General features: G+C 40.0%; 1 protein-coding gene across 2 annotated transcripts in view; it reads right to left on the bottom strand.

Moving 5' to 3' along the window:
• Window positions 1–736: 736 nt before the first annotated feature.
• The window catches only part of ddhd1b (DDHD domain containing 1b), a 32766-nt gene continuing 13169 nt past the window's right edge, over window positions 737–20333 (bottom strand). The window contains exons 7-13 of one of the 2 annotated variants that reach the window (XM_072362849.1): window positions 19438–19694; window positions 17641–17716; window positions 10964–11113; window positions 10803–10867; window positions 8062–8240; window positions 6491–6748; window positions 737–1069 (exon numbers count right to left, since the gene is read on the bottom strand). In XM_072362849.1, the coding sequence (XP_072218950.1) occupies window positions 885–1069; window positions 6491–6748; window positions 8062–8240; window positions 10803–10867; window positions 10964–11113; window positions 17641–17716; window positions 19438–19694 (1170 nt within the window). In that variant the 3' untranslated portion in view covers window positions 737–884. The remainder of the gene's footprint in view (window positions 1070–6490; window positions 6749–8061; window positions 8241–10802; window positions 10868–10963; window positions 11114–17640; window positions 17717–19437; window positions 19695–20333) is intronic. The other variant, XM_072362850.1, reaches the window with a different exon arrangement.

Below are 20333 nucleotides of genomic sequence, written 5' to 3'. Positions count from 1 at the left end.
CACTGCTGACTCAGTACCACTGCACCACAGCCAGATTCTCCCCTCCACTCTGGAACTCAACCTGGACTCAGTATAAACCCAGATAAACCCACACCATTACCTGGATAAATCTCTCTCAGACCATCTCTAACTACCTTCCTCCTTCCTCAGAGTTTCCTGTTCTCCTGGATCCACTCTTTGGTTCACCACATTGCCTGGCTTTAAATAAACCTTGTCTTTTTACCCAAAACGTCCAGTGTCAGCGTCCGCTCTTGGGTCCTTTTGTGAGTCAGCTTTGCATTAGCCGTGATAGCATCAAAACTTGAAGAATGCGGCTCAAAATGAGCTGCTAATCATCAAGTGTATCTATAAGATGAAAGGCTGCTTTGCACGAGAAGCTGTGGTTGCTGTTGAGAGGTTTGAGTGTAAACACCTCAGTGAGGTCTGAGCTCTGTGTGTGTGTTCAGTCTGGAACGAAGGCGTGTAAACATGGAGGAATTTTAATGGTATGAAATAGGTCAATGTTTTCTGTGGGGTCAGTTCATTTTCTTTTTACTTCTTCTTATCAGCTTTTCTCAGACACATGTTGGTGGCATAACAGTTTTTAAAAATAAAAAAGCATTGAAATTTCTCTGATTAGACATTTGATGTTTTCTTTGTGATGTTTTAAGAAAATATAAGATTTAATGATTTTCAAATCATTGTATTTTCTTGTGAGCTACATAACAAACAGCAGTCTGACTTTTTTGGAATGAAGTTGTATTCAAACAATTGGACATTTTTATTTGCCACTTGTGGCTTCATAATGTACAATGAGTGCATCTATTATTAATAACATTTCAAAATGTGTGAATGGAAAGTGAATTGACCCCAGGAATAATGGCTCACTTGCCATTATGCTAATGCTATGAGGTGTCTTGGTTGTCCTCTGAAGGTTCAGGTGGCTCTTGTGGTCTGTACATAAAGGTGAGAAGAAACAGAGCCACGTCATAAGAGCACCAATAGGCTGTGTGAGAAGTGACTGCTGACCAATAACGGTTCTCCACCAAGCCCTCCCGCAGTTCAAAGTCGATTCGTCTCTCCAATTCCACTGGAACAGAAAAAATAAATAATAAAGTTAAGAATCTAGCTGCAAGAGGTGTCACAAAAACATCATTCCCATAGAGGGTCTTTAAGTCCAAAGTGAGAACAGACATATGAGCCCCAGTGTTTAAGTCAGTATTTGATTATTAGTCACTGACACTGACATCATTCACAGTATGCTGCAAACTCCATTTGTCAAGACATTACAACTTTGACAAGCCACATTAACTGTCCAGATATCACATGCATCATATTCTGTACATGTGTTTAAGAAAGTCTTATATAAGCTGCCTTATAACACCAAGGAAGAAGAAAAAATCAGAAGTAGAAGTTACATTATGTAGCTCTGATGTCATTGTAACATTACTGCGAAATGTTGATTTATGTGGTTGAGGATGAAAGAGTTCTTCAGCAATGTTAAAATATTTTGAAAGCTGACATCTGGACACACTTAAGATCGAATAGCTTACCAGAAAACAAAAAAAAGCTAGATATGTAATGGATTTTTTTTAACTTGTGAAATAGTTAACTGAATCTTAGCTTAAGGGTCAAGTTGGTAGTAATCTGTTGGAGGCCTGCGATAGATGGTAATATCCGGGAAAAAGGCCACTTTCTGTAGTCAGGGAACGCTGACTTGAGAAAGTTCCATAATATTTCCATCTGACACTGATATTTCACATCTGTGTATGAATGAACTGGACACTCTATATCTGACATCTGCAGTTAGTATATGAACTTATCAGAGAGCACTAGATGAGATACACATTTTGTGTAAAGTCTGCCTGGTAAAAATTTGCTTTGGTAAAAAAAATCTACAACGTTAATTCCAAAATTGTTGGGACACTGTGTGAAATGATAAGAACAGAATGCAATGATTTATAAATCTCCGAAACCAATATTTTATTCACAATCGAACATAGAAAACGTCAAATTTTACAAGAGACATTTTACTACGTTATTATTAATGAAAAATGTATTAATCTTGAATTTAATGGCAGCAATATGTCTCAAATACTGGGAAAGTAAGTTGTACTAAAAAGAAACAGCTGGTGGAACATGTAGCAACGAAATAGGTTAATTAGAAACAGGTACGTAACATAATTGGCTATTAAAAGAGCACCTTAGAGAGGCAGAGTCTCTCAGTAGTAAAGATGAGCAGAGGTTAAGCAATCTGTAAAGAAAAAAAACTGTCTACAAATTGGGAAGCAATTTCAGATAAATCGTCTTTAATGTAAAACTGAGAAGACTTTGAATAGTCCATCATAATATCACCAAAAGAGTCAGATAATCTGGAGACATCTCTGTGAAAATCAGTCCTGGATGTCTGTGATCTTCATTAAAAACAGACACAATTCTGTCCTGGAACTCAGTGCAGGAACACAGCCAGAAATGCCGATCAAAGCTCTACCAGGCAGAGAAGCCACATGTGAACATGATCCAGAAACACTGCTGTCTTCTCTAGACCAGACTGACACAAAGTGGAAAACTGTTCTGAGGGACGGATCATCATTTGAAATTCTTTTGGAAGTCATGGATGGCGAGTCCTCCTTCAATGGCATCTCTGATGGTATGGTGGGGGGGGTCCTCTTGTGTCTCTCTCTGTGTTACAGTGTAGCTGAAGAAGCCTCATATTGATCACACTGTTGTTTCAACACAATATTATGATGGTCAGTATCGTTCTTTATGTTCATCAACTTGTGCCACATTCGTATTATTTTCATAATCAGCTCCAGAGCAGTCCCAAGCACAGAGTCGGCCTTCTTTATGAGTTCATTCGTTTTCTTTGAGTCTCTGACGCTGATGCTGCTGCCCCAACAGATGCTGCAAAGCAGATGGAACAGTGCACCACAGACTTGTAGAAGATATGAAACCTTGTGCTGTAGCATTCTTACGGTATTGGAGCAGCTGTATCTCAGAAAGAAGAGCAGTCCTGATCAATGGTTCAGTTCCCACTTTCCCTGGACTTCATGTCAACGTGTCCTTGGGTAAGACACTGAACCCTCAGATGCATCCAACAACATGTGAATGTGTGTGATAAAGAAAAAAGCACTGCATGGCTTATAAAACTTTACAGACTAAGAAGTGCTGTCTGTGTGTGTATGAATAGGCAGAAGTAGCGTAAATGTGCATTGAGTGGTGCTATGTACAAACTATAAATGCACGGTCAATCTACTGTTTACAGTTCATGTGCTGCAGACACTGAAGGAGTGCCTTTCCAGTCCAGTCTGCTGTCCACGTGAACTCCCAGATATTTGTATTCCTCAACCACCTCACCCTCTTCTCCTTGGACGGAGAGTGTTTGACTTATTCCTGGTCCTGCTAAAATCCAGTCATCTCTATTGTTTGGTTTGTATTCAGGATGAGGTGACTGTTCCTTACAACTGGTCTCTAATCACTGAGGGCAGACAGATGAGATTTTTTTATGTACTGGAACCAGGTAGGATGTCTTCCACAGCACCTCCATTATGGAGGTGTGACAGGAAGAATGTTGAATTCTAGGTGAGTTTATTATTTTCGTGAAATAGTAAAATGTTTCACTTTCATCATTTGATATGTTTTCTATGTTCTACAGTGAATACAATGTTGGTTTATGATATTTACAAATAATAGCTTTTTTGACATTTTACATTGCATCCCAACTTTTTTGGATTTGGGTTTATAATATAATGATCCCAACATGAAGAACCACTTTAGCTGTTTTCACTTTGACCTAAAATGTGCAAACACAAGGAACACAGCCAGCCAAACTCAAGCAGTAAATGAGAAGGTGCTGTCAATTCTGCCCTCCACTTCTGTGAGAGAATAGAGAATCCCAGATGTGTGGCAGCTGTCATGGGAAAGGAACTGCCCTGAACATCAATCAGCTCATAACAGGGACATTAGCATAACTATGCTCTATAATGTAGCATCTTCTTTAATGTTAAGAACCTTTATTGTTCCCCTGTGACTGGAAAATCTCCACAGTTGCTTACTATAATTTTGTTTAGACTACAAACTAGTATATTTTACAAAATATACTCTGCAACTCCATCAATGTAAAGTCTATATCATGCTGATTTAGTATAATGGAGTGGCTGATTAAGATAAATGTGGCCTGAAGAATTCCACATCAGATTATACTGACCACAGACATGATTTCACAGTGACAGATTCTGGAAAAATTGTGAATGTGATAACAGAATGAAATCTGGAAAGTGGGGCACGTTCTCGATGTACGTTTTATCAGTGTTAAACTCCTGAGATCTAAGTTGTTGTTAGATTGTTGTCACAGTGTCACATCCACCAGGTCAGTCACTCATAAGATCAGGTTTAACATTACAGACTACATCAGAGGACGGACATTGGTGACATCCTCTCAGGAAATCTACTCAACCACGGCTTTGAAACTGCTTTCGATTGGTATGTTGACTTTGGTTTTTGAGATAATTTATCAAGTAATTGATTGGCAGTACTTTAAGATTTTATATTTGACTTTAAGGTTGTCCCAGATCACCGCTGTGCTGGGACTTTGAAGATGAAGGAATATGTGATAAGACTGCAACAGAGATATATGTACTCAGCAAAGACAGAAATGCCATATATGCAAATAATGCTGTTGTGTTGGTTCCTGTTACAATTCAGGACCCTTAGAATCAAGTCCTTGTTCTAAGGATTCAATTCAACTTGCAAGTATGAAAACAATAGATTTATAATATAATCTACCATTAAGCTTTGAACTGCATGTGTTATATATCCATTCCCACATTCCATCAGAGTAAGCTTTGAGACTTCATATTATCCTTTTTCCTTTATATCTGCTAACTGATGGCAGCTGGGACAGGCTCCCCTGTGATCCTACATAGAATAAAGCGGATATGGAAAGTGTCACGGTTGAAGTGGTTGTCTGTGTTTTGGAGGCTTTTCCTGAGCTGTAGGTTAGGTTGGGCAGGGTGGTGTGCTTCTTCACCTGGGTGGAGTCTGGGCTCTTGCTCTCCTGATTGTCGCACCTGCACCTTGTCAGCCTCATTGCCTGAGCTGCTCATAAGGACCGGCGAATGCAGGAAGTCTCTGCCAGATTGCTTCCCTCTTAAGTGTGGTATTCAGGCTGATCTGTGACTCCTCCCGAGGTTTGTGTCTCGCTGTGCTAATCCTCCTCCTCCTGCACTCCTCAGTTTGCTCCTCTTGTTCCTGGAAAGGTTCCTGTCTCCATGCCCTGTGTCAGTCTCCATCTTGCTGTCCTGTTCTCCTGGAGACTTACCTGTGGATTCCTCTGTGGATTACTCACCTGATTAACCTACCTGCCTGCCACCTTCCTACGGCTCCTGTGCTCTAAGACACCCTCTGTCAACCGCACATATTTCCTTTTTTAAAACAAAATTTTACCTACTCCTGTTTTCAGTGGCGTCTGCTTCAGTGTCCACATTCAGTTGGTTTGACAAACCATAACAGAAAGAGGCTGAAGGAATCCCTCAGGGCCCATAACAGAACCTTTTTTTTTATGCAGGTGTGAAAATTTGTTTTCTCCCTTTCAACATCCTTAGAAACACAGAGCTGACTATTGTGGTTTCTAGCAGAAATCTGTTTCTATAGCATGGTAAGTATAGAAACCTCTGACGATGGTCCAGAAGTCGGCGGTGCGTCTGGTCTTGGATCAGCCTAAAAGAACACGTCCCCCCTCTGTTCATTGAGCTCCTCTGGCTGCCCTTAGCCGCCCGCATCAGATCCAAGTCCCTGATGTTAGCTACAAAGAGCTTAATGGAACGGCTCCATCTACTTGAATGCTCCTGCAAAGGCTTCTGTCCCAACTGGGTCCCTCCGTTGGTCCCAGGATTGTCGTCTAGCAGCTCCTACACCACGCCTAAGACAATCCAAACTCTGTTCATGTGTCGTCCCACGATGGTGGAATGACCTACCGAGCGCTACCAGAACAGGGGCGTCCCTGTCTATCTTCAAGAAGCTCCTGAAAACCCAGCTCTTCAGAGAGCATCTCCTATCCCAGCACTTACCTTGTACTTCCCTCCCCCCTCTATCTCTGCACTTCATCTTTCTGCTCTTCCTTCTATACCTGCACCCTATCTCTGCTCTGTCCCCTCTGACAGAGTCAGACTCCTGGGTTCCTTCTATGTAGCTTATTGTTAGCTTTTTATATAGCTGTTATATCTTCATTTATAGTCGCTTTGGATGAAAGCGTCTGATAAATGCATAAACCTAAACATAAGTGACCATTGCCGGATGTAGTCATCTAGAATAACTGAATTCAGCTGTACTAATCCTATTCCTATAAAGTTTGAAAAAGCAAACAAGGAAAAGCTCGACAAACATTAGCCAATCCTTGAATTTTTAAAGTGACGTACGGAGAGCAGGCAGCTGCTGTGATTGGATTTCCTCTTCTGATATCAAGCTGCAGGTTAGTTTTTTCTGACTTTCCCCAAAAAAAATTCTCACTTACAGGAGGTGCTGTCCATGACAGCTGAGGTGGGCTGAGACATAGCAGGCTCCACTTCCTCTCTGTCCTTTTCTATCTGTTCATCCTTTTCCTTGCTTTCTGCCAATGTCACTCCATCTTCTCCCATTAGCAAGTTTTCCACATCTGAGGGTACTCCCTCAGAATCTGATGGCTCTTCGTCCACTCCGCCAACCTGCCCACTGGATCGGGAAAAGCGGGAAAACAGGATTCCTCCTATTCCTTTTCCAATACTTGCAGCACCTGAGAGGCAGTAAGATTCATGCATTACATATATCATCCATTTTTCAGTGCATATGGAAGCAAAAGTTAAACAACTTCGATTTAGTTTTGTTTCAAACTCCTCTTAAGATGAAGTAAAAAGTAGAAAAGAACTGCATATTTGGATAAATATCCAGATGATATTTCAAAATAGACAAAATGCATACGTGGGCAAATTACAACCAGTGGACAACCTTAGTTCTGCTCGCTATAACGTCAGAAAAAAAACCAATACACACTAGAAACACAAATGTTGCAAAATACTGATAAGCTGAATTTACATTTTCCGTTTATTCAGTTTTGCCGTCCACACATATTAAAAAAAAATCCTCAGAGAGCAATGTCCTCTCACAGTGAAGTTCTAGCTTTAAATGTGCCGGTCAGAAATAGTTTCCATCGTCTTTGACTTGGTTTCCATCCATACAAATGCTTGTCAGTGTTTATCTTACAATAAACTGCAGCCCCGTTCAGACACTCTCTGGTTTTTTCCTCTTTGGATTCTCAGATCTGCTTCAGCCCGTTATTCTCACAAGAACATGTGGGTCAAAAGAGACATCAGATGTTCAGACTATCAGTAATAAGTTAAATTATCTTCTCACATATTTGTTGACTAACTGTAGATCCTCTGCCCAGCTTTGCTCCTCAAAGACTCAGCCTTCACCTTGATCCCTGATGAAATCATGACTACTATCAGCCGTTACCATTAGCTGTTTCCATCTCATTATTAGCCCTAAACTGACCCATCACTGAAATGTAAAAATGGATGCAATCAAGCTGACGAGACAAAGCATTAAAAATGTTGTTGTGAGATAAAAGATGAACTAAATGTAAGAATCACTGCTTTTGTACTTCACTATTAGCAATAGCACTTTCATATTACTCAGGGTTTTTTTTAATTGTTATAGAATTGCTAAGAAAATAGATTAATTTGGTTTCACTTTACAACCTTTTCAATCTTTTTTGGATCTATTACAGAACATCCAAAAACATTCATTTTAAGTCCAGGTAGTATGATAAGAAAATAGGAAAAATGCGAGATAGGAGTTCCTGAATATTTTCAAGTGGCCAATAAGATGCTGACAGGAAGGAATGGCTTTTATTGATTTGTATTATTGACTGTACAGAAAACAGTTTGCCAACTCTGACTGCATAGGCTGACTGGCTCCCACGTCTATTACAATTCTTTTTCACTTTTTTGATTTTTCTTTTTTGCGCTGACACATATGAGTGTGATTAAGAAAAAACAACCTTATGTTTCCCATAAGTGCAGCTATAACCTTTTCCTGTGTGCTCACCCATGATGCTGGCCTTGCCCAGGCTAGTGATGGACTCTCCATAGTGCCGTCTGGTTTGGGGTGGGGAAGCGCAGGGGCTGGGGATGCTCTCTGAGTCTGAGACAAGGGTGGTCTCCTTCAGGGGGTTCAGCAGCATGGGCCGGACCTGATCGTACGGTGTCGGACTCGTGGTGTTGTACCTGCACATCACATCCATATTTTATATATTTTCATATATATAAAACCAGTACAAGTCAGAAGTTTGGACTTTCTTCCAACTTCATGAGATAATAACGGAGAATGTTTTTCCAACAACACTGAAGGAGCACCCACATATGATGGGCACTTACTGGCTGATCTCTTTTCATTCGGTGGTCCACATCATCCCAAATAAATTAATTTGGGTGGGTTTAAGATAACTGAGGAAGTCAGGTAATCTGATACAGAAGTTCTTCACTCTGTCTTAGTTAAACAGCCTTTAAAGAGCCCGTAGGTGTCTTTGGGTCACGTTCCATTAACTGTGGACCAGATGGGACAGCATGTTGTCATGGTGACCCCTGCTTTCAGATTAAAAAATGTCCCACTTGTTTATTCACACTGCATTTGTTGTATAGATCTTACTTTTACCAACACCACATCATAACACCACTGATGGTCTCAAATACAAAAACCTATTCACTTTTCATAAGGCTTACATTCCTTATAAAGCTGGTTGGGAGAATGCCAACAGTGTGAGCAGCTGTTAAAGCAAAAGCTGAAAATATGAGATACCTTTTTTTTTAATCAAGTAATTTCATCTTTTTTTGCCTGTAGCTCAGGGGTAACATTAATCATCTGCCTGTTGAAGGGGTTGAAGTGGTTCAATCACTGGCCTCCCCAGACCACATGTCTAAGTTTCCTTGGGCAAAACACTAAACCCCCACACTTCTTCAGGTGTGTTCATCGGTGTGTGTATGATTGACAAAAGCCCCCCGTGGCTCCGAACACTTACAGACTAGGAAGTGCGATGTGTTTGTGAGTGTGTGTGAGAAACAGAATGTGGTTTGCAGTGTCAAGGCGATTTAATTATAAATGGTATAAATGCACTATGTTCCTTTTTTATTTGATTATGTGATAAAGTAAACATAGAAAGTAGTTGAGTCCAAACAAATTCACACACACACACACACACATATGTATACACTACCAGTCAAAAGCTTGGACACACTTTCTCATCGAACGGTTTTTCTTTATTTTCATGACTATTTACATTGCAGATTTTCCCTGAAGGCATCAGAACTACTAATGAACACATAAGGAATTATGTAGTAAAGAAAAAAAGTGTGAAATAACTCAAAACATGTTTTATATTTTAGATTCAGCCACCCTTTGCTTTAATGACTGTTTTACACACTCTTGGTATTCTCTCAATGAGCTTCATGAGGTAGTCACCTGAAATCATTTTCCAACAGTCTTGAAGGAGTCCCCAGAGATGCTGAGCACATGTTGGCCCCTTTGCTTTCACTCTGCGGTCCATCTCATCCCAAACCATCTCATTGGGTTTAGGTCAGGTGACTGTGAAGGCGAGGGCGCAGCAACTATCACTCTCCTTCTTGGTCAAATAGCCCTTACACAGCCTGGAGGTGTGTTTGGGGTCATTGTCCTGTTGAATAATAAATGACGGGCCAACTACACGCAAACCAGATGGGATGGCATGTCGCTGCAGGATGCTGTGGTAACCATGCTGGTACCTTCAATTTTGAATAAATCCCCAACAGTGCCACCAGCAAAGCACTCCCACACCATCACACCTCCTCCTCCATGCTTCACACTGGGAACCATGCATGTAGAGACCATCTGCTCACCTTTTCTTCACCGCACAAAGACACAGCGGATGGAACCAAAGATCTCAAATTTAGATCAGTAGAGGATTTTTATCAGCTATTTGACAGTAAAAGCCTGATTCACACAGTCTCCTCTGAACTGTTGATGTAGAGATGTGTCTGCTACTAGAACTCTGTGTGGCATTCACCCAGGCTCTAATCTGAGGTGCTGCTAACTCGGATGAATTTTTTAACGTATCCTCAGCAGAGGCGACTCTTGGTCTTCCTTTCCTGGGGCGGTCCTCATGTGTGCCAGTTTCGTCGTAGTGCTTGATGGTTTTTGTGACTGCACTTGAGGGCACAAAGTTTTTGCAATTTTCCGGACTGACTGACCTTCACTTCTTAACCCTCTGAGGTCTATGATCACGCCGGCGTGATCAGATCGCATGACGTCATTACGGCTCAGACCCCAGAGGGTTAAAGTAATGATGGACTGTCATTTCTCTTTATTTAGTGGATTGGTTTTAGCAATAATATGAATTGTAACAGTTGTCAAACAGGGCTGTCGGCTGTGTACCAACCTGACTTCTGCACAACACAACTGATGGTCTCAACCCCATTAAGAAGGCAAGAAATTCCACAAACCCTGACGGTTGAAGGCACATGAAATTCATTTCAGGTGACATGAAGCTCAGTGACAGAAAGCCAAGGGTTTGCAGCACTGTCAACAAAGCAAAAGATGGCTACTTTGAGGAATCTAAAATATAAAACGTGTTTAAAGTTGTTTTAGCTTTTTGTTTACTACATAATTCCATGTGTCTTAACTCATAATTTGGATGTCTTCAGGGAGAATCTACAATGTAAATAGTCATGAAAATAAAAAAAACCATGGAATGAGAAGATGTTTCCAAACTTTTGACTGGTAGTATATACACACATATATATTTGTACAGGTCTTACCAGTCAATTTGAACAGGAGCGATGTTACTGTAATGCTTTAAGATGAGAGGCTCCAATCTGTATGCCTGGAACAAACAAATACAAAGTCTTTAGGTGACAAGACTTTCTTACAGTTTTAATGTTTTTACATGTCATGTTGTTACTGCCAGCGTGTTATTCACCACAGGGTCTGTAGGATGGAATAAGTTGAAGAGGCGTTTGCAGATGGATGTTGGAAGGATGTGGTCCTGCACAATGTTGTTTCCAGGACGGATCCCTCGCAATGCCAAAAAAACAGCAAGAGGGGAGCCCATGCAGAAGAAGTTTTCAACCTGTAACACAGTTTTCCAGGTACATTCAGCATGGGATCATCACAAACTCCCCTCTGAAAAGCTATCAGGCCACAACTTTTCATTTATGGTGGAAATAGTGACACAATAAGACACAAGTCTTGTAATGCGTCAAAATGTCTTCATGTGTAAACACACTTCATTGGAATACATTAAAGTGTGAATGTGTGATACATTTAGGCTAAATTCATTCAGACATTTGAATGTGTACAAACGATCTGAATGAATTTATGTCATTTCTGAATCTGTAATGAGATTGGTGGCTGTACATGACAATTCAATGACACATGAAGACAATCGATAAAGTGAATATTTGTGTACGAGTGCTCAAAGGTTACACATCAAACAATTACAGTTATACATCTGCTTGTGAGAAAAAAGTTCCCACGGTGCTCAACTGTGTGTGTGAATCCCAAGTTTACAGCGACTGAGTAAATCTTAAAGTAGAGATGCAAGTCCAAAAAATAATATACATATAATGTTTGAAGTGTTGTCTGGAAAAGACAAGCAAATTTAGAACTTAACATCAGTTGGAAAAGGTGCTGGTGAACCCTACGTCACAGAAGATGGACTGAGGTGAGGTCTGATGAATTAAACTTATTTTTGATATCCATCAGCAATACGTCGTCTTAACTGAAAGGAGAGGGACCATCCAGCATGTTATCAACACACTGTTAAAAAAAATCAGCATCAGTTGTCATATTGCAGTATTATTGTAGAAAGACACACTCGAATTTTAGAGCAAGATACGCTGCCACCCAGAAAAATTCCAAACCAACAGCAACCTTTTCTGCTCATATTACAGCAGCCTGGCTCCAAGCGATTATGGCTGTTAAACTGAGCCCAAACTAGATCACCATCCGAAACAACCAGGACATTATGACAAACAAAGAGGCCTCGGACTGTTGAGCAGCTGTAGGTGGAAAACATTGCTCTGAAACCATAGCACATGATTCTGTGGCCACAAACAGAAACAAGTCATACTCACAAAAAACAAACTGGTACTTACAAGGAAAGAATGCGTGCACCGCATGTAGTCTTCAGACCATGAGTACACACATCTTAGAGCGGTTTGATCCCTGAGATGAAGTTAACAGACCATTTCAAAGAGCTCACTCCTAATTCTGTTTCTTATCGTGTGTGTTTCTCTTATTTAATTGTGGAAGTTACAGATAACTGCAGATCTGTGCCAGGATGGCTCTGACACGGTTGGAAGAGTTAATGAGGCTTTAAGAAGGTAACCAAGATTCACCACTTTAGCTTTCATAGTGCTTCTGCATTTAGGGTTAGTGTTTGTTACTTAAATAATTACTAGGTGAAATATATTTAATGTAACTCTTATTCATGGAGCAGACAGGACTATTACACAAAAGAATCCTAGGACTATATGAGTACTGCTTTACATCGGTAGCAAGATAGCCATCGAACAACATTGTTCTCCTTTCATTCTACGGCGATTCAGGTCTCTCTAACCAAATAAAAATAGAAAGAATTTATAAAGAACAGGAGAAAAATAGAAACAAAAAAGCTAAATGAAAATCAACTTTGCTTTTGGAATACTTTAGCAGTATAATTTAGCATACATCACAAAGCTGTAAGTACACAGATTACACAGATTAACAGTTAACAGTTATTTGTAGCGAGCTCAAGTGTGTAATACAAACTTAAGACTTTAAATGACTCAAATATTCCTTTGTGGGGATGGTCAGTATGTAAATACCAGATGGGGGATTTCTACATCAAGGAAGAGAAATTTACAACAACCTTTGGCCCACGAAAGCATTTTGGGGGAGTTTCCACAGACCTGTGCCATAACTTTAGGTAAATGCATTAATAACTTAGTGCCAACTAAGCTGAATAAACAACGGACCCTCTCAGGAGAGTATTGGAGAAAACCAGATCAGGATAACTTCTGACCTTACCTGGGTCAAAGTAAAAGAACAGTGACATTTGCCCTGACTCTGATCCCAGCCAGAGACAGCTGCTGCATGGACCTCTCAAAATGACCTCCCTCACATTCACTTTCAGCTGAATCTTCAAACTGTATTAAATGTGCTTTATATCTTTGTGCAAGTTCTTTCATGTTCTCAGTGAAATCAGAAGCTGCATTTTAATACCTTTTTCATGTGGAAGAATAAGGAAGAAGTCATTATTTTGGAAAATGACTAATCGGCCTATGGCCCCACATTGCCCCCTAGTGGTCCGTAGTACTGACTAGTTTAACCCAAAAGGTAGTCAACAATTTTTATATGACATTTGATATTTATAATGCAACTGTTAACCAATGTTTCCGGCTGTTTCTTATTGTATTCCATGTTTAACACAAGAAAATTGCATTGTTTGGTTCGTTATTCATACGTCATAACTTTACAGATATCCATCTGAATTTTGAGACTCATAAGTATTATGTTATGTTGTTTTTGATGTCATTATATCCCAAGTTTATGCTATATCTTAAACATTTATATCTTAACAAGTTATGTTTTCAGAATCCTCCGAACAAATGTTTATGAAACGGAGGAATGAAGAAACCGAGCAGCTTTGTGGCACCCTCGTTGCCGGCTCGTAACTCAGAATAGATCGTCTTACCAATACACGCCCAGGCAGACGTCACAACAGTTTCAGGCATACCTGAAGTTGGATAGTGTAGTGCTATGATTGCCACCTTTTGTGTGGGAGACCTGCGTGAAAGGTACTGTCTCCAGTAGGGGTCCTTAGGCAAGACCCCCTTACCCTACCTGTAAGTCGCTTTGGATAAAAGCGTCTGCTAAATGCAGGAACATAAACCATTGGCTGAAAGTGTAGCGTAAGCCTACATCATGCCCTGGCTCTGTGAATCAAACTCTGGAATCTGCAAAGCAAAAGTCGGAGAGCAGAGAGTTTTAAAAATGATGGAATGAGAGTCTTTTAAAATGGAAGAGAGGAGAAACAGTTTTTGCAGAGTTAAGAAATGAAGTAACCAGAAAAATGGCAGGAGAGGTGAGATAGTGAGAACTTTTGGATAAATCCTTATATTTTATCACATTACGCTACTTGTGTCACTACATATTTATGTTTATTAATCACACATATGTCCATTGCCATTCATCTGAGTCAACTGCTTGGAGTGCGACCTTTGATACTGAAAGAGTAATTAAATGGTCAGTCGCCAAGTGGTGATGGGGCCATAGGAGAATTTTAAGAACATGAGTTACAGCAATTGGGTTTTTCGCTCCTATGCACTGTGAACAGTGGACGATTTTAATGTTACCCATTCTTTTTACTTTGTACATGCTTCCATTAGGTAACATTATCAGACAGCATGGCATAAATTTCCATTGTTATGCTGATGATACTCAGCTGTACTTATCTATGAAACCAGATGAAACCTACAGGTTGGTCAGACTACAAGCCTGTCTTAAAGACATAAAGACCTGGATGACTCAGAACTGTCTGCTTTTAAATTCAGACAAAACTGAAGTTGTTCTCTTTGGACCTGAGCGCTTCAGGGAGAAATTGTTTACCTCTATAGTTAACAGGAGAGGTTTCTCCAGTTTTAGCTTCTCTTCAGCTCCATCATATCTTAAAGATCTCATTGTAAGATATTTTCCTAACAGAGCACTTTGCTCCCAAACTGCAGGTTTACTTGTTGTTCCCAGAGTTTCTAAAAGTAGAATGGGAGGTAGAGCCTTCAGTTATCAGGCCCCTCTCTTGTGGAATAAGCTGCCAGTTTGGGTTCAGGAAACAGACACCCTCTCTACGTTTAAGATTAGGCTGAAACTTTCCTTTTCGATAAAGCTTATAGTTAGGGATGGCTCAGGTAATCCTGAAACATCCCATAGTTAAGCTGCTATAGGCTTAGACTGCTGGGGGACCTCATCTGTCACACCTTTCCTCACTTTGCTCTCTTTTTCCCCCTGTTTAATTTCTCAAATGATATTATGTCCATGTGACATTACTGTGGTTATTAACTTGTGTTTCCCTGTTCCAACAGATATCCTTTGAATGGTGTTATGGTGTTTTTCCCTCCTCTTTTCCCTCTTTTCTGTCTTCTCAAACCCCAGCTGGTCGAGGCGGATGGCCACCCTTCCTGAGTCTGGTTCTGCCAGAGGTTTCTTCCTGGTTCTGGTTCTGTCAGAGGTTTCTTCCTGGTTCTGGTTCTGCCAGAGGTTTCTTCCTGGTTCTGGTTCTGCCAGAGGTTTCTTCCTGGTTCTGGTTCTGCCAGAGGTTTCTTCCTGTTAAAAGGGAGTCGTTCCTTTCCACAGTCCCTCAGGCTCAGGACGGGAGATTGGACTGAAGACAAGTTTCGGTGCAATCTGTTGGTTTCCTTAGCTAGGATATTATTTTTGAATTGGCTCTATATGTATGAATCGAATCATTTTGATTTGAATTAATTGGATTTGATTGGATTATGATTACAATTAATTGAACTCCAATTGGCTTGAATTGGACTATATTATTTAAGTGCCTTGAGATTACATTTGTTGTGATTTGGCACTATATAAATAAAACTGAAATAAATTTAACTGGATTGATTTTGAACAATAAAAACTAAATGGGTGAAAATAGTCAGGGTTGTAGAGCCCTTAACATAGCTCATAGATCTCTATGTTGAGGTAAAAACTAACATATGTTGATGGATCACCACTCAGTGTTGGAACATTATTATTCACAGAACATTATTCAGTGCAAGAAAAAAATAGAATTATCTTTACTGCAACATGGACTCTCTTACATGAACACACATGCACACCACATCCATCAGAGAAGGAAAGAAGAGGCACACACAGGGAGAGAGGCTGCATGCTCAGGTAAGAACATCAATATACTGCTGCATGTTCACATAAGTAGCTGTTATACTAAGATCTTAATGGTGTATAGGGGGATTTTACAGTTCCTCTGCTGTTTTTAAACTGTTTTGAATAAAGCTTTAGTTTTTTACATCACCAGTCCTCACCTTCCTTCCTGGTGATTGAGCATTTGGGTCGTGCTTAATTGTTTATTAAAATTAAAATGAATTGTTATGCTGAGTTAGAGGAGTGTGAAGGATTTTCCATTTTTGAGACTGAAAAGATATCTTCCAAGACATCTGTGTCTGAGATGGTTGGACATGCAGTTACTCTGAAAGAGTCGTTCAAAAATCAGATCAAATCCTACTCATTGATTTTATCTGACTCTAGCTGCACTTCTCAGAATCATGAGACGGGAACGTAATGTAGACAGATGAAGACAGATGTTATACGAAACCGTGACAGGCACAGCCTTCAACGTATTCTCATGAAAGGGTGAAACGTTCAGACTTATTACAGGTTTTGGGTTTGGGAAGCACATCTGTTTGGTCAGATTTGATCTAGCTTATAGTTAAAAGGATTAAATCACGTTTTTTTCTGGGTTTTGACCCTACTTAGTGGCGCCCCCTACAGGTTTCCCACAGGTGATGGTAGTATAGATCAAGAGCTTTCCAAAACTGTTTACAACTGGTATGTAGCTCATTTTGTTGCTGTTCTGTAAGCCTTCAAAAGTCTCTTAGGTTCAAAGTTCAAAGGTTCTGAGGCGCAGGGTCTGCCCACAATTTTTTTGTGGGAAGACCTTGATGTCTTCACCTCTGTCCTACACCAAAGTTTAATGTTCATCTTGCTCCAAGGCACCTCAGACCCTTATTAAGACCAAGCTGGATGAAATAATTCAAACATGTTTAAGGGGTAGTTAGTGGCCACATGTGTTCAAAATACTGACGTCTGCTTTATACACTGCCAGACTTTTAAATTTGGAGCAGTTTAGACTCGGTTTTCCCCATAATTTACAGTGAGTTTCATATTATATTTCTAATGAGCTAATATGTTAATAATAGATATGTTAATAAAGACCTAATTATACCTTCTGTATCCCTTTCCCCAGGCTGACAGGATGGTCCTGGATGACCAAGACTTCAGTATATTGTAGTGCCAAAAGCTATCTGGATATACAGTTTTAACTTTTTTTAAAACAAATTTCAAATTAATACAAACAAATTAAAAAGTAGCCTATGGTGATTTCCGCCGTTTGTCGAAGCTGCTGGCATAGTAGCGTAACTTAGTAACCACCATAGCAGCGTTAGAAACAAAAAAAAACTTTACAGGTTAATAAGGAACAAACTAAAGCTTGTTCCCTGAAGGAAGATTGTAAAAATAAAAAGTACATTTTTCGCTTTCAACAATGTTTTAAAATGTTTATTTTCCTCTGTGAATAAAAGGCACGTCAGCCCTGACTTCAGGCTTTGTGCAGGCGCACTGGTCACTCGTGTTGAAGGATATTTGTGGGATTATGCATGAAAATCTGTGCATAACTTTTCGTACGTTTTCATACAAACTGTTGGTGAGAGCAGCCTGCAACCTTACATACTTATGATGGTTCTGGGGACAATATCATTACTGTAAAATCTGATCAAGTGACATAGTTTTAGTCAGCGGATTTGTGGCAGTTATCATATTCATATTAATTCATATGAAGAACACATGCTGGACTGAATGGCTGTGACAGTTGAACCTTACCTTGAATTTTAAGGCTGGGACTGTCACACAAGATGAGGTCTGCAAACCCTGGAACTGATCCTCCAAGTCCCTCAACCTGAACAGAATGAGGATATCATTACTCCAGTGTAAAGCAGTCACATGATTTCTGTCCTACTATGAAGGAATATGATATGAGGAAACAACTCTTCAGATGAACCTGGGTGCAACATAGAGGACAGGTTCAAAGTTTGAGTAGAAGTGTTGGAATGAGTGTTAGAATGAGTAAGTAATGTCCAAAAGATGAGCTCCAAGTATTCACTCTCAGCCGAAGACGGAAACACTGAGGTCTCAGAGAGAGTGAATGAAAAGGTTAAGCTGGCTGAAAACACTGAAGTCCAGAAGAACAAATTCATGACAATTTCAGAGAACTAGTGTAGCTTTTTGATGAAGCTGAATTTCAATTAACGTTTCAAACTTTCATGTCACATGTTGAAATGTGAGATCATTTGCCGTAGATTAGTGTTGTCCCATTCTCAAAAACCTGGACAAGAAGAAACCATCAGTCATTGTCCTGCTTGTCTATCCAGAGGAAAATAAGATTTAATAACCTCTTTAATAAACGGACATTTGTCCATTCTTTTTGACTCAATAACTAGATCATAAACCCATATTCAATTGCTCAAAGTGTTAATACATACTTGTGGAAAATGTAAGCTGACAGTATTTCTGAATGATTTTTCCAGTTGTGTTTCTGCTCTACTTATTGGACAAAATCAGCAGCATGGTGGTTACATATGTGTCACTGGGCTCGATATGTTCATGACAAGTTCAACTTTACATTGGACCTCAGCATATTTCATCCAAGATTCACTTAGATTCAATTCAGACAAAACTGAAGTTGTTCTTTTTGGACCTGAGCGCTTCAGGGAGAAATTGTCTAGTTATATAGTTACTCTAGATGGTATTTCCTTGGCTTGTTAAAGGGAGTCGTTCCTTTCCACAGTCCCTCAGGCTCAGGACGGGAGATTGGACTGAAGACAAGTTTCGGTGCAATCTGTTGGTTTCCTTAGCTAGGATATTAATTTTTTGAATTGGCTCTATATGAATTAATTGGATTATGATTATAATGAATTGAATTCTAATTGGCTTGAATTGGACTATATTATTTAAGTGCCTTGAGATGAGAATTGTTGTAATCTGGCGCTATATAAATAAACTGAATTGAATTGAACTCATTGTCTCTATACAAAGTATATTGAAATTTAAAGCTGTCCGTGGTGATGGACTTTTCTATACAAACTGGATGGTCCAAGCTCACAATACAATCAGTTCCAGCCACTGTCCCAGACTTGTGGAGTTGCAGTGAGTAATTGTATGGCCTGAAACGCATAACTGAGAAGGTCACTGAGTGTGTTTTTTTTTAAAAAGCTGCATGCAGGCAGTGAACTCTGCAGAGACTTTGCTTGTTCACAGGGCTTTGGTCCACTCTTTTACTGGACTGGATGCACAATCTTCTTCTGTTCCTAGAAAATTAATCCGATCCCTTTAGATTTTGAACAATTTCCATCCATCATTTAGGTGACAAATCGGGTTGAGTGCTGTTTTCTGCCTGCTAGCTGTGCACGTGATAATGCACAACTGTAACTTGATAAATAAACTCCAATAAATCTTATGTTTGGATTAATCTGTCACATAAATCAATCGCTCACCAGCAGAGTTTAAAAGATTTCAAATTTTGACTTGAACATAAGTTGTTACGTACTTCATAGTACATTTAACAGATGTGGAATCCAACTTGTCACTCCTCCTACTCTAGATCTCAAACCTGTGTAATACCTGAGGCGCATGAGTCTCAGCTGCTCCTGAAGGTGCCGCTCCTCATCACTAGGCCAGCGGACCTTTATCTCCTCTGGATCAAGCATTTCTTGATGATGAAAGCGTACTGGGTCCCAGCCTGTCATGATGTCAAAGGTGATGACACAGCCCAGTGAGTGGGACACTATGGACACCTTCCCATTTTTCTCAAAGTCTGGATTGCGCGAGCAGAAGAGTGAATATAGGCGATTCAGTTCCAGAGTCAAACCCCTCGTAATCTGCAGACACACAACAAAAAACAGCACGTGTGTCTACATACTTGTGAGATATTCCCTTCTGTTGCTTTTATTGATAATGTGATTAGTGCTCAATGTTGACAGAGTTCAGCAGAGTGAAGAGTAAAACAGGAGCTGAGTTTTCAAAACTTCTACTGTGGGGGGGGGTTAACAGAGTATGGGTATGTGGGCTCCACAGCAATCTGAGCAGATACATGCACACTTCATTTTAACAAAGTTCATTTGAGACTGAACAATCCTTTTTGTCACATTCATTGTACCCTTCTAATCACTGATATTCTGCTTCTATCTCATAAAATAAAACTCAATGGCTCCAATGGATCTTAAACTGTTTATAATTTATATCTGTCTATCAGTCCATCTAAATATGAAGCTGACTATTAAGTGTGCCCCCTGCTGCCCTCCAACATTTCCCACACAGATGAAAGCTTATTAGCCCGCAGAGGCCCAGTGACACGCTTCAGTCTCATAAGCAGATAAAATCATGGTGGTGAAGGTGAGGATGGAGTCAGTGAACTTCAGTTCGACTAACATCACAAGTGCTCTCCTCAGACTTTCTGCTGTACAAAGTCTTCTATGAGTCTTTCAAAAACAGCTGGCAGGCCTCAGTCTCTGTTCAGT

This window comes from Leuresthes tenuis, unplaced genomic scaffold, assembly GCF_036924035.1.
Source record: "Leuresthes tenuis unplaced genomic scaffold, fLeuTen1.0.hap1 SCAF_13, whole genome shotgun sequence".
NCBI classification, from domain to species: domain Eukaryota; kingdom Metazoa; phylum Chordata; class Actinopteri; order Atheriniformes; family Atherinopsidae; genus Leuresthes; species Leuresthes tenuis.
The sequence above is the reverse complement of the archived record's forward strand: the minus strand, read 5'-3'. Positions and strand labels throughout refer to the sequence as shown.